The sequence below is a fragment of the Tachyglossus aculeatus genome, chromosome 2 (genome assembly GCF_015852505.1).
Source record: "Tachyglossus aculeatus isolate mTacAcu1 chromosome 2, mTacAcu1.pri, whole genome shotgun sequence".
Classification (NCBI taxonomy): domain Eukaryota; kingdom Metazoa; phylum Chordata; class Mammalia; order Monotremata; family Tachyglossidae; genus Tachyglossus; species Tachyglossus aculeatus.
In genome coordinates this window covers 43,622,914-43,636,488 of record NC_052067.1, presented here as the reverse complement: position 1 = coordinate 43,636,488, position 13,575 = coordinate 43,622,914, and the positions used below count along the sequence as shown (strand labels likewise).

General features: G+C 56.1%; 1 protein-coding gene across 1 annotated transcript in view; it reads right to left on the bottom strand.

Annotated features, from left to right (window-relative positions):
* MLH1 (mutL homolog 1) overlaps nt 1-13,575 on the bottom strand; it is a 50,348-nt gene that overhangs the window by 497 nt on the left and 36,276 nt on the right. The window contains exons 11-18 of the mRNA XM_038740883.1: nt 13,391-13,544; nt 11,353-11,693; nt 10,583-10,731; nt 8,310-8,418; nt 5,576-5,639; nt 4,514-4,678; nt 3,692-3,784; nt 926-1,039 (exon numbers count right to left, since the gene is read on the bottom strand). Of these exons, the coding sequence (XP_038596811.1) occupies nt 926-1,039; nt 3,692-3,784; nt 4,514-4,678; nt 5,576-5,639; nt 8,310-8,418; nt 10,583-10,731; nt 11,353-11,693; nt 13,391-13,544 (1,189 nt within the window). The remainder of the gene's footprint in view (nt 1-925; nt 1,040-3,691; nt 3,785-4,513; nt 4,679-5,575; nt 5,640-8,309; nt 8,419-10,582; nt 10,732-11,352; nt 11,694-13,390; nt 13,545-13,575) is intronic.

The window sequence follows — 13,575 nt, the reverse complement described above, 5'->3', positions numbered from 1 at the left end:
CCCAGGGGCACCCGGGACGGCTGGGGCGAGGATTGGCACCGGGGAGACTTAGGCTGGTTGCCAACTTGTACTTCCCAAGCGCTTAGTACAGTGCTCTGCACACAGTAAGCGCTCAATAAATACGACTGATTGATTGATTGGGGCCTCTGACTTCCTGTCTTGGGGCCTCAGCGAGAACTGCCAAGCTGGTGGGCGCACACGTAACCGGGGGAGCTGGGCTGGCCCTTAAGAAACCAGCTGCTATTTCCAAGGAAGGGCAATTCCCGTTCAGTGCCGGCTGGAAAGGGGGGAGGCTGGGGGAGACGGGGACGCTCCAGGGCCGTCACTACCCTAGCTGAGTGCTCCTAAAGTACTTCTTCCTCTGGGGTAAGCCCCAAGGCCGACTGGGGAGAAGCCTATCCTCTTCTCACCAACTCTAGAGCCCCGGGCATCGGTGTTTAACTCACTCCCTTAGGAGAGACCTCCAACCATGCGTCTCAGGAAGGGGCAGAGAAATCCAGCTTCGGTAGAAACCACCGGCAAAGCTTAGACAAGAGAGCCCTAAGCTGGTAGAAAAGTTCTGGTGAAACGCTGAACGAGAAGTGAGATACTGGTCTCCCAGAAACACCCCCCAGAATCCATCTAGCCACCGGACTGGCCACTGTCGGTCGTATTTATTGAGTGCTTACTTTGTACAGGAGCACTGTACTAACTGCTTGGGAGAGTACGACTAAACCCTCCGCCCACTTTTCTTTCCTTGGTTGGTTCCGCCTTGCCCAAAGTGCTTTGGAATGGCTTCCGCTCGTTGGAAGTCCCATCGCAGCTCTCTGGGGGAAAGGGGCAAAACCCTGGCATTCTGATCACCCCAGGACCGTCCACGGGGCATGGGTGGCGGGGGGGGGGAAACCGAGGCTCGGCCGCTCTGCATGGGTTGGAATCGCCATACCTGTGACTCTGAGAGCGTGGGTTCCTCCGCAATGTATTGCTTCCTGATGGAGTAAAACATGGCACATTCTTTACTGAGGCTCTCGAAACACTCCTTTTCTTCATCCCAGTTGACCTGGCCACCAAAACAAAGAGCCATTTCAGGAAACTCGCCGGGGCATTTTTCCAAGCAGGGATCTTGGGTGGACCTTGTTTTTCCCACTGTGGGGGAGGGCGGAAGCATTGTACAGCTTGTGGGCGCCTCTCCCCTGGACACTCGCTGGCTGGCACTGCCTGCTGAGTGTTTCCCGAACACTTTTTGGGCCCCAACGCAGAGCTGGGGCTGTTGTGGGCAGGGAATGTGCCTGTTTATTGTTCTATTGTACTCTACCAAGCGCTTAGTACAGTCCTCTGCACACAGGAAGCACTCAATAAATACCACTGACTGACTGAGAGCAGGGCAGCCTCCAAGGTTTTATGGGGATGGTTCCATGAGTACCAGCGTGGCCTAATGGATGGAGCCCAAGAAGAACCTGGGTTCTAATCCTAGCTCTGCCACTTGTCTGTTGGGTGACCTTGGCTAATTTACTTCACCCCTCTGGGCCCGTTACCACATCTGTAAAACGGGGATTAAGACTGTGAGCCCCATGTGGGACAGGGACTGTGTACAACCTGATGATCATGTATCTACCCCAGCGCTTAGTACAATGCCTGGCACCTAGTAAGCGCTTAACAAATACTGTTTTTTAAAAAGTGGTAAGCGGGGAGCCCCTTCCCCTCCCACAGGGCCGGGTGCGGAAGCGGATCCTCCGGCCTCGTGAGCGGTGGAGGTTCGGCCCGCGGGAGAAAGGGAAACGGGGAACGCGGAGTCCCCGGATGATCCGCTGGACACTTCCCTCGTCCCATGGGACCCTTTACTAATCTCAGTGGGCTGAGATTAGCTGCTAACCTTACCGTTATCTTTGACTTCTCTTTTCTTCAATCCTCGTTTTCAGTCCATCACCAAAAGCCTGCCGGTTCTTCTTTGCCATCACCTCCGGACCCCTGCCCCTTCCCCTCTGGGCCGCTGGCCTCGGCCTTCCTCGCCGACCTCACTTCCTCCACTCTCTTCCCTCTCCACTCCTCGCTTTGTCTGTTGCCTATATCATTCTCCTATAATGCCGTTCTGCACACATCTCCCCTCGCCTCGAAAATCTCTAGTGTTTGCCCATTCCTCGTGGCCTCAAGAAGAAACTTCTGGCTCTCGGCCCTCTTCTCTTACTTATCCCATCACAAGTCGACCTCCTCCCTGCGCCTTGCTCTCCCCTCTCCCACCCTGCTCCCTGTGTGAGTCCTTCCACCCCCTTCACATCCAGCAGACCACTGCTCTCTCCACCTTTTTTTATTTTACGGTACTTATTAAGCGCTTAATGTGTGTGTCAAACATTGTTCTTTGTGCTCTAGGAGATACAGATCGATTAGGATGGACATGCATGGGGCTCACAGTCTAACTAGGAGGGAGAACTGAGGCACAGCGAAGTAAAGTGACTTGCCCAAGGTCACGCAGCAAGCAACTGGCAGAGCCGGGATCAGAACCCGGGTCCTCTGACTCCTAGGCCTGTGTTCTTTCCACTAAGTTGTGCTGCTTCTCTTTACAGCCAGCTCTTAGTACAGTGCTCTGCACACAGTCGGCGCTAAATAAGTATGACTAAAATCCTTCTGAAACGACGTCTCCTCCAAGAGGCCCTCCCTGCTAATTTTTCCCCTTCCCGCCTGCTATCCCTACGGCAACCTTTCCAGCACCACCAAAACACTTGGGGCCTTTGTCCCGATCTTTCCAGCCTGTCATTATCTGTCACTTTCCGCGTCTGCTGCAATCTCTGCTCGCTGATGATGATGATGACATTTGCTAAGCGCTTACTATGTGCCAAACACTGTTCTAAGCGCGGGGATAGTTACAGGGTCATCAGGTTGTGCCACGTGGGGCTCACAGACTTAATCCCCACTTAACAGATGAGGAAACTGAGGCCCAGTGACTTGCCCAAAGTCACACAGCTGATGTGGCGGGCAGAGGACCCCACGACCTCTGACTTCCAAGCCCTTGCGTTTTCCACTAAACTAAGGGGATCGGATCCACTAAATTCTCTCGAATTGAGACGTCTAAGTGCTTAGTATATTGCTTTGCCAACAGCAGGTGCCCAAACAACCCTATTGATTAGACTGAGGACTGTAAGCTCACTGCAGGCAAGGAACGTGTCTCCTGACTCTGTTATACTGCACTATCCCAAGCGTTCAGTACAGTGCTCTGCACACAGTACATGTTCAATAAATACCGTTGATTAATCCCCAGGGATTCAGACTGGTCTTGTGTGCAAAGCAGCCGGTGGAGACCCCGACCAATAAATCAGTGGTATTTACTGAGCGCTTACTCTATACAGAGCACTGTACAAAGCGCAGTACAACAGACGGGATCCCTGCCCACGAGTTACTTCCTGTCTAGAAGGGGATACAAGCATTTACGGATATATATTTAAGCGCTGTGGGGTGAGTGTCCTGTTGCTGAAAGGACGCAGATCTAACCGCATAGGCGACGCAGGAAGGAGAGGGAATAGGGGAAAAGAGGGCTTCGATCGGGGAAGGCCTCTTGGAGGAGATGGGATCATCATCAGTCGTATTTATTGAGCGCTTCCTGTGTGCAGAGCGCTGTACTAAGCGCTTGGGAAGTACAAGTTGGCAACGTGAATGAGGCTTCAAAGGTGGGGAGATACAGTGGTTATTTAGCAAAAGCACCTACAGGTCCGGAACTTACCTCAGTGGCCAAGCGAAGGATGAACATGGGGAGTCCCTCCAGCGGGGGGACGTAGTTGTCGATCAGAAGGGGCAATCCGATCAGGTTTCCTTCCTGTCGATGAGATCTGGGTTTAATTTAGAGAAGCAGCGGGGCCTCGCCTCCGTTAACGGTGTTGTATTCTACTCTCCCAAGTGCCTAGTCCAATGTTCTGCAGAGAGGAAGTGCTCAGTAAATCCCAGTGATTGACAGGGCCAGGGCCTGGGTTCTAATCCAGCTCTGCCACTTGCCTGTTGGGTGACTTTGGATGGGTCAGTAAACTTCTGCAGGCTTCCGTTTCCTCATCGGTAAATTGTCGGTTTGTTTTATGGTACTTTTTAAGCACTTCCTAGTGGTCAAACAGTTCTAAGTGCTGGGGTAGGTACCAGTTGATTAGGTCAGACTAAGTCCCTGTCCCGCACGGGGGCTCACAGTCTTAAACAGGAGGGAGAAGCTACTGAGTCCCCACTTGACAGCAAAGTGAGGCACGGAGAAATGAAGTGACTTGCTCAAGGTCACACGCCAGACAAGTGGCAGAGCCAGGATTGGAACCCAGACCCTATGACTCTTCTCAGAACGGAGATTCGCCACCTGTTCTCCCTCCCGCTTGGACTGTGAGCCCCAAGAGGGACAGGGGCAGGATCCAGCCCGATGATCTGGTACCTGCCTCAGCGCTTGGTGCGGTTCTGGGCACAGTGGGCGCCTAAATCCGACCACCACGATTCCGAGCGGATGCCGCGTGGCGGCCCGATCCGGGGTGGAGAAGCCTTCCCAGGCCGGGGGTAGGGGGGCGGCGGGACAGACCTGGTCGATCTCCAGCGAGAAGTAGTCCGCCAGCATCTCGGCCTTCTTCTTCAGGAACTCCACGATGTAGTCGGCCAGGCCTTCCTTGGGGCCGTCTTCCTCCGTCCAGCCGCTTTCCGCGCTGTCCAAGGCCAGCATGGCCAGAGTGTGGAGTGGGGCTGGCTCCTGGCGGCCGGGAGGGAGGGAGGGAGGGACGGAGAGAGGCAGGGAGCCACGGAGGGAGACGGGCAAGGGGGGAAGGGAAGGGAAGGGAAGGGAAGGGAAGGGAAGAAGGGAAGGGAAGGGAAGGGGGAAGGGAAGGGGAAAGGGAAGGGAAGGGGGAAGGGAAGGGAAGGGGGAAGGGAAGGGAAGGGGGAAGGGAAGGGGGAAGGGAAGGGAAGGGGGAGGGGAAGGGAAGGGAAGGGGGAAGGGAAGGGAAGGGGGAAGGGAAGGGGGAAGGGAAGGGGGAAGGGGAAGGGAAGGGAAGGGGGAAGGGAAGGGAAGGGAAGGGGAAAGGGAGGGGGGAAGGGAAGGGAAGGGAAGGGAAGAAGGGAAGGGAAAGGGAAAGGGAAAGGGAAAGGGAAAGGGAAAGGGAAGGGGAAGGGGAAGGGGAAGGGAAGGGAAAGGGAAAGGGGTGAGCACCACGGGGCCGGGCGAGAGGTGCGAAGCCCTGTGACCCTGCCGGCCCTGTGGACTGACTGCCCACCCACCCGCCACCCGGACTAGGGGAAGAATCTGGGGCTGCTGGGCGCCCGGGGAGCTAGCCAAGAAGGCGGTCCATCAGGGGGTCCCCCTCATGGCCCTCAGCTCCTGCCGACACATTTGCCGTGGGTCGGGGGAGGCCGGAATGGGGCTCTGCGCTCTCGGTGGCTTCCGAGGCCCCTTCACCGCTCCGTACCTGAGGGCTGCCGGCTGGTGGCCCCCCGAAAACTGCCCCACGCCCACAGCGACGCTCTCACCCTCCCTCCCTCCTTCCTTCCTTCCCCGGTGGGGCTCGGGCTTGGACCGCTGGGTTTGAAAATGCCCCTTGGCCTGCATTTCAAGACTCCTCTGCCCCATGCCCCCCCCTGGAAACCAACTTACCGACAACCTCAGAACTCCAAAGTTGGCAAAGTCGTAAATGAGAATCTGGTAGAACAGCTCTTGGCTGTAAAGGAGGATGAGAATTATTAGCCGTGATGAGATAATGGCGTTTACTGAGTGCTTATTACCTGAGCGCTGGGGTAGATCCAATGCAATCAGAGCAACAACAGGAGGAGTGTGGCCTAGTGGATACAGTACAGGCCTGGGAGTCGGAAGGACCTGGATTCTAATCCTGCCTCTGCCACTTTGTGGGACTTTGGGCAAGGCACTTTTCACTTCTCTGTGCCTCAGTTCCCTCATCTGTACAATGGGGATTAAGACTGGGGGTCCCAGGTGGGACAGGGACTGTGTCCAACCTGATTAACTTGTATGCAGGGAAGCAGCGTGGCTCAGCGGGAAGAGCCCGGGCTTTGGAGTCAGAGGTCATGGGTTTGAATCCTGGCTCCGCCACGTCTGCTGTGTGACATTGGGCAAGTCACTTAACTTCACTGGGCCTCAGTTCCCTCATCTGTAAAATGGGGATTAAGACTGTGAGCCCCACATGGGACAACCTGATCACCTTGTATCCCCCCAGCGCTTAGAACAGTGCTTTGCACATAGTAGGCGCTTAACAAGTGCCATCATTATTATTATTATCTAACCCAGCGCTTAGTACAGTGCCTAGCACACAGTAAGCGCTCAATAAATACGACCGACTGATGAAGAATCAGTCCCTCCCTCCCTCCCTTTTAGGCTGTGAGCCCCTTGAGGGAGAACAGATGTCTTCTCCCCGTTTTCCAGACGAGGAGGTTGTGGCCCAGAGAGGTTAAGTGACTGGCCCAAGGCCATCCAGCAGGGCTGGGACAAGAACCCAGGCTCTCTCCAGCAGGCCGCGGCCGTCTGTTTCCCTACCCTGCCCCGTCAGAGCCCGAGGGGAGGGACGCTCTGAGCCACTGGGCACGGTCACCTTGGGCTTAGCCTCTCTCTGTGGTCGTCTTTGGAGGAGAAGTACCAGTAACCCCATGACGGGTAGGTAGGAAGCAGCAGCCGACAGCCATACTGGTAATTAACTTGAACACCCACTGAACTACTAATACTACTACTTACAGAACTAATAGTGGTATTTTTAAGGGCTTACTGTGTACCACAAGCAATGTGCCAAGCGCTGGCACAGATCCAGTATAGCAGACCTGGCCCCACTCTCACAGTAGAGGAGGGAGAATGGGTATTGAAATCTCCCATGTTAAAAGATGAGGGAACAAGCACAGAGAAGGTAAGTGACTTGCCCATGGTCACAGAGCAGACAAGTGGCCAAGCTGGAATCAGGACCCAGGTCCTCTGACTCCTGAGCCCAGGCACTTTCCACTAGGCCTCGCTGCTTCTGAACAAGTACAAAGCAAAGAAAGAAACAGGTTTCCTGCCCAAAATGAGGGAGGCAGACACAGAAAATACAAGGATTCAGGAGAAATATGAGAAGCAGCGTGGCTCAGTGGAAAGGGCCCGGGCTTGGGAGTCGGAGGACGTGAGTTCTGATCCCAGCTCCGCCATTTGTCTGTTGTGTGACCTCGGGCAATCCACTTCACTTCCCTGTGCCTCGGTTACCTCGTCCGTAAAATGGGGATGAAGAATGTGAGCCCGACGTGGGACAACCCGATTGCCTTGTATCTACCCCAGCACTTAGAACAGTGCTTGGCAAATACCGTAATTATTACTATTATCATTACTGGGATGTATAGCTGCATAAATGTAGACTCAAAAGTGCTGAGGATGGGTGGGACTATGGCTTTGCCGCCGGCCTGCTGAATCACTCTGGGCAAGTCACTGGGCTTCTCTGGGCCTCTGTTTCCTCATTGTTAAAATGGGGATTCAATTCCTCAGCATTTGGCACATGGTAAGCCCTTTTAAAAAATACCAAAATTGTTATTATTACCTGGCTAGGGGTTGCAGTCCAGACTGGGTGGCTGGCAGAGATGTGGGGCTGGAGCCCTGGCCTGGGGCGGGGGGGCTGGGTCATTCATTCATTCATTCATTCAGTCGTATTTATTGAGCGCTTACTGTGTGCAGGGCACTGGACTAAGCGCTTGGGAAGGACAAGTTGGCAACATATAGAGACGGTCCCTACCCAACAGTGGGCTCACAGTCTTTGGTCCCTGGGGCTTTGGGCAGACACCCTGAAGCCTGCCACCCCCACCCAAGAGCCCCAGGTGGCCCCGACCTCCTAACCTTGAAGCCCCTGGTGAGCAGATAAAGCCTCATGGCAACAGAGGACCCCGTAATTTATTGACTTATTTATATTAATGTTCATTCATTCAGTCACATCTACTGAGCGCTTACTGTGTGCGAAGCACTGTACTAAGTGCTTGGGAGAGTACAATATAACAACAGACACATTCCCTGCCCACAAAGCCACCTGTCAGTCTCCCCCTCTGGACTGTAAGCTCGTTGTTGGCAGGGAACTTGTCTGTTACACTGTAAGACTGAATTCTCCCGAGTGCTTAGTATGGTGCTCTGCGCACAGTAAGTGCTCAATAAATACGACTGAATGGTCTTTCTCACGCCAAGGCCTCTCACCCACTCCCTTCCCCGTCAGCCCGCCGGCCCGCCCGGGGCCTTCACGGGATGGCGGGTCGTCGGCCGAACGACCCGGCCGCGAGCCGGCCAGACGGGCTCGCGGGGGGCGGGGGGGTCTGCCGGCCTCGGCCCCCTGCCCCTCTCGACCCGCCACCCCACGGCCTGGGCCGGCCCCGGGGCCTACCTGAGTTTGGTGGTGTTGAGCAGGTACAGCTTGGTCTGGAACTGCGCCAGCGCCCACTGCGGACTCACGCAGCCCACGAACGAGTGACCGAGCAGCAGCTCCCGGAGCGCTGAGGGGACACGGGCACGGCCCCGTCAGGAAAATATGCCCCCCGGCATCACTTCCCACCTCCCCCTCGGCCCTGGCACCTCCACCCTATCAACCCACCGCGCGCCCAGGCGGCAACTTCAAACCGGCCCCGACAGCCAGCGTTTCCCCGGCCTTCAAGCTAGCCTCTGAGCCTGCCGGGGAGGTGAGTGTCCCCATCTGTCTCTCCCTGCCTTCTTCTCTCCCTTCTTCCCTCCCTCGCACCCGGCCCCAGAGAGGCTCCTTGGATGGACCTTCTTTGCCCCCCCCCATGGTCCCGCCCCAGGAGGGACGGCTCCAGCCTTCGCGGGGCCCAGAATCGATTGAATGCTGCCTGTCCGCCGAGCCCGAGGGCTGGTCCCGCAGCACCGGGAGACGGCCGGGCGGCCCCTGGAAGGAGGCCTGTGGCACCCGGGGGGCTCGGGGGACCCCGCCCCCATTTGCCCAGCACGGTCCCTGGAGAGGGCCGGGCACTGAGCTGCGGTCCCGGCAGTCGGCACCTGCTGTACTGAATCTCTGTCTTCCACGGCCTCTTCTCCCCGAACCCAGCGCCAGGAGGGGTGGGTGGGGGGCTGAGGGGGTCTCCCCGAGAGCCGGCGGGGGGACGGGGCCACTTCCCTGCTCTGACGGGTCCCAATCTGCAGCCAGATCCACCAGCTCCTAAACGCCCCCAAAACGGACTGTGTCTGACCTAATGAACTTGTACCTAGCCCAGAGCTTGGACCAGTGTTTGACGCATAGTAAGCGCTTAACAAATACCATAACCGCCCCCCACCCCGGAAAAAAAAGCCCCAGAATGGCTCTCAACCAGGCTCCACACTAACCGCTGTTCAGTAATAATAATAATTATGGCATTTATTAAGCGCTTACTATGTGCCAAGCACCGTTCTAAGCACTGGGGTAGATACAGGGTTATCAGGTTGTCCCACATGGAGCTCAAAGGCTTAATCCCTATTTTACAGATGAGGGAACTGAGGCACAGAGAAGTGAAGTGACTTCTCCAAGGTCGCACAGCAGACAAGTGACAGAGCTGGAATTAGAACCCAAGTGCTCTCTCCTTCTGGCTGGTACCTGGCAAGTTATTTTTTAATTTGTTTAAGATATTATATTGCCAATTTGTACTTCCCAAGCGCTTAGTACAGTGCTCTGCACATAGTAAGCGCTCAATAAATACGATTGATGATGATATTTGTTAAGTGCTTACTAATAATGATGGGATTTGTTAAGCGCTTACTATGTGCAAAGCACTGTTCTAAGCGCTGGGAAGGTTACAAGGTGATCAGATTGTCCCACGGGGGGCTCACAGTTTTAATCCCCATTTTACAGATGAGGGAACTGAGGCCCAGAGAAGTGAAGTGACTTGCCCAAAGTCACACAGCTGACAGTTGGCAGAGCCAGGATTTGAACCGATGACCTCTGACTCCAAAGCCCGGGCTCTTTCCACTGAGCCACGCTGTGCCACTGTACTAAGCACTGGAGAAAACACATGCTAATCAGGTCGGACACAGTCCGACCCCCATGAGCCCAGTCTTAATCCCTATTTTACAGATGAGGTAACTGAGGCCCAGGGGAGTGAAGTGACCTGCCCAGGGTCACACAGCAGACGAGTGGCGGAGCCGGGATTAGAACCCAGATCTTCTGACTCCGAGGCCCGTGCTCCATTCACTAGGCCAGGCTGCTTCTCTATCACTCGGTGAGGGGAACTGGAGAGGGCAGCTGTTCATTGTGGGCAGGTAAATGTGTCTGCTTATGGTTATACTGAACTCTCCCAAGCGTTTAGTATAGTGCTCTGCATATGGAAAGTGCTCAATAAATACAATTGAATGAATGAATGAATGAATGAATGAAAATTTCCCGTTCTTTAACAGTTTCTAAATGAGCTGCCCTCTCACCATCCTGCTCCAAAACCCCCCTCAAAACAAGGGAGCAGAGGAACATGGACTGGCCACCTCCCTCTGGTGTCCTCTCGCCACTCCGTGTGGTGCCCACCCACCTCGCCCACCGCACTGGGGTGTGAGTCCCGGAAGGGGTACGGGGAAGGAAGGGGCACGGGGCCGGGGGAAGGACAGTGGGGTTTTAACCGAAGCTCTGGCATCTATCTACCCCAGGGCTTAGCTTAACGAGCGCCCGGACGCAAGGCTCCGTACGCTGATGGCCGCGCTCGTTGACCTCTTCCTGGAGGGTGAGGATGCTGGTCAGGTTGATGACCCTGCGGCGAGGGGCGCCTCCGGCCGTCATCTCTTCGCCGCCTTCCTCCTCCAGCATCTCCTCGTCCGAATCCTCCCGCGCTCTCTTTCTGAAAAGGAAATTCCCCACTGGTTCCGTTCCTGACTGGTTCCCAGCTAGGGTAACGCGGTCGCTTGGCTTCTGGTCTCGGCCGTGGGCGGGCCTTCTCCGTGTCGGGTGCGGGGCGGCCCTGATGCCCTCCTTGCCCCCCTACCCCACCTCTCTGCTGAGGAAGAAGGGGCCCCGGCGCCCCTGGACTGACCCTCGGTCTCCCTTCGGTGTCTCCCCCAGTACTCGGTGAAGGTGTGGGGTGGGGAAACCGAGGAAGAGCAACGGGCTCGTTAGGGAAAACACCGCGGCGAAACGCCTATTGGTCCTCTCCTCGCTTCGGCAGATATTGCGCATTTCATCGAGGCGGGAGAGGGAATGTGAGGGTAGGAGAGGTAGGAGAGGAGCGGGCCTGTTCCGATTTCTTGTATCTAGTCCAGCAGGTAGTCGGGGCTTAATAAACACCTGAATAATAAGAGCTAGAGACCCTAGTGCCACCCACCCTCCCCTGTGGAAGCGGAGGGTGAGTCGGAGCCAGCCAGGGGCTCCCCCGAATGCCAACTACCCCGAGGGGAAGCCGCCACGGGCCGCCCACCTCTGCCGCCCGCAAGCCGGCCGTGGGTCGGGGGCCCCAGAGCCTTGCCTGCCCCGATCCGAGCCGGGCGTCCCCGTGGCGGGGTCCCGCGTCCCCGCGGCCTCATCCGGGCGGTCCTCGGGCTCTGCCGTGTTGGCCTCCGGCCTCCCGGGCGCGGAGTCCCGGGAGTCCCGGGGGGCAGAACCAAGCGGAGCCGCGGGCGAGCTGCTCCCGGGCTGCAGGAAGGCCTCGAGCTTCTGGTCCCGGGCATCAGTGCGGACCATCTGCTGGGCAGACACCTTGCTGCCGGGGCCCTGGGACGACGACGACGAGGAGGAGGAGGGACCGCCGCCAGCCGCCGATTTCGTTGCCTCCTCCCTGGAAGGGCCGGTGAGGCCGGGCAGCAAAGTCTGGAGCGGAAATAAGAGGGCGGAGGGACGGGCAGCCCCGGCCGGGGTCAGGAGCTGGGCCAACGCAACTATGACGAAGGCGCATTGCTTCTCTAAGCCGCACCTTCCTCCCTCGTATGCAGAAACCGGGGAGGCCAAGACGCATCTTCCTTGCTTGGGACGGGGAGAAACGGGCCCAGAGAGGTCGAGCGGCTTGCCCGAAGCCCCGTGGCCAGTCACGGCTGGAGCTGGGACTACCTCTCTAGACTCTGGCTACCAGGCTGCCGCTGGCTATTTACTAGGTACTAAGCACCTGAGAAGCAGCGCTGTCCGGTGGAAGAAGCCCGAGTCTTGGAGTAACAGAGGGCGCGAGAAGCAGCGGGGCTCGGTGGAAAGAGCCCGGGCTTTGGAGTCCGAGGTCATGGGTTCAAATCCCGGCTCCAGCAATCGTTAGCTGTGTGACTTTGGGCAACTCACTTAAATTCTCTGTGCCTGTTACCTCAGCTGTAAACTGGGGGTTGAGACTGTGAGCCCCATGTGGGACAACCTGATCTCCTTGTAACCTCCCCAGCGCTTAGAACGGTGCTTTGTACATAGTAAGTGCTTAATCAATCAATCAATCAATCAATCGTATTTATTGAGCGCTTATTGGGTGCAGAGAACTGTACTAAGTGCTTGGGAAGTACAAGTTGGCAACATATAGAGACGGTCCCTACCCAACAGTGGGCTCACAGTCTAAAAGGGGGAGACAGAGAACAAAACCAAACATACTAACAAAATAAAATAAATAGAATAGATATGTACAAGTAAAATAAATAAATAGAGTAATAAATATGTACAAACATATATACATATACACAGGTGCTGTGGGGAAGGGAAGAAGGTAAGATGGGGGGATGGAGAGGGGGACGAGGGGGAGAGGAAGGGACATCATCATTATTATTTAGCGCTTAGAACAGTGTTTTGCACATAGTAAGTGCTTAATAAATGCTATCATGACCTAGGTTCAAATCTCTGCAGGCAAGTGGCAGAACCGGGATTAGAACCAGACCTTTTGACTCCCTAGCCCGGGATCTTTCCACTAAGCTATCATCATCATCATCAATCGTATTTATTGAGCGCTTACTGTGTGCAGAGCACTGTACTAAGCGCTTGGGAAGTACAAGTTGGCAACATATAGAGACAGTCCCTACCCAACAGTGGGCTCTCTATCCACTAGGCCAAGCAACTTCTCAAAATGGAAATGACAACTACTCTCCCTCCCTCCCTGTGGGGCTCCCCCTGTAGCTTGGGGTGCAGTGGGTGACTGGCTTCTTCGCAGACCCATCGAGTCATCCCTGGTCATTTTTAATAAATGATAATAATTGTGATATTTGTTAAGCGCTTACTGGGTCCCCGGCGCTAGGGTAACTACAAGGCTATCAGGTTGTCCCACGTGGGGCTCACAGTCTTAATCCCCATTTTACAGATGAGGTAACTGAGGCCCAGAGAAGTGAAGTGTCGCTCCCAAGGTCACATAGCAGACACGTGGCAGAGCCGGGATAAGAACCCAGGTCCTTCGGATTTCCAGGCCTGTGTTCTACCCACAGGGCCAAGCTAATTCAGAGATTTCTCACCAGGCTCTGCTCGAAGGAACGCGGGACCCTCGGCGGCCCCCGCGGGGGAGGGGAGCCTGATACGTGAGTGAGCGTGTCCCCCCACCGCGGGCCGGCCCCCACCTGGGTGAAGAACATCCGGGAGGAATTGGAGGCCAGGAGGCAGCTGTCTATGTGCTGCTGCACCCGCTCCAGGATGCTGTCCTCGTGGAGGAAGTGGACCTCGTGCTTGGTCGGGTGGACGTTCACGTCCACGTTCTGGGGCGCGATCTCCAGGCTGAGGGACGGTCATGGTCAGGGCGAGCGAG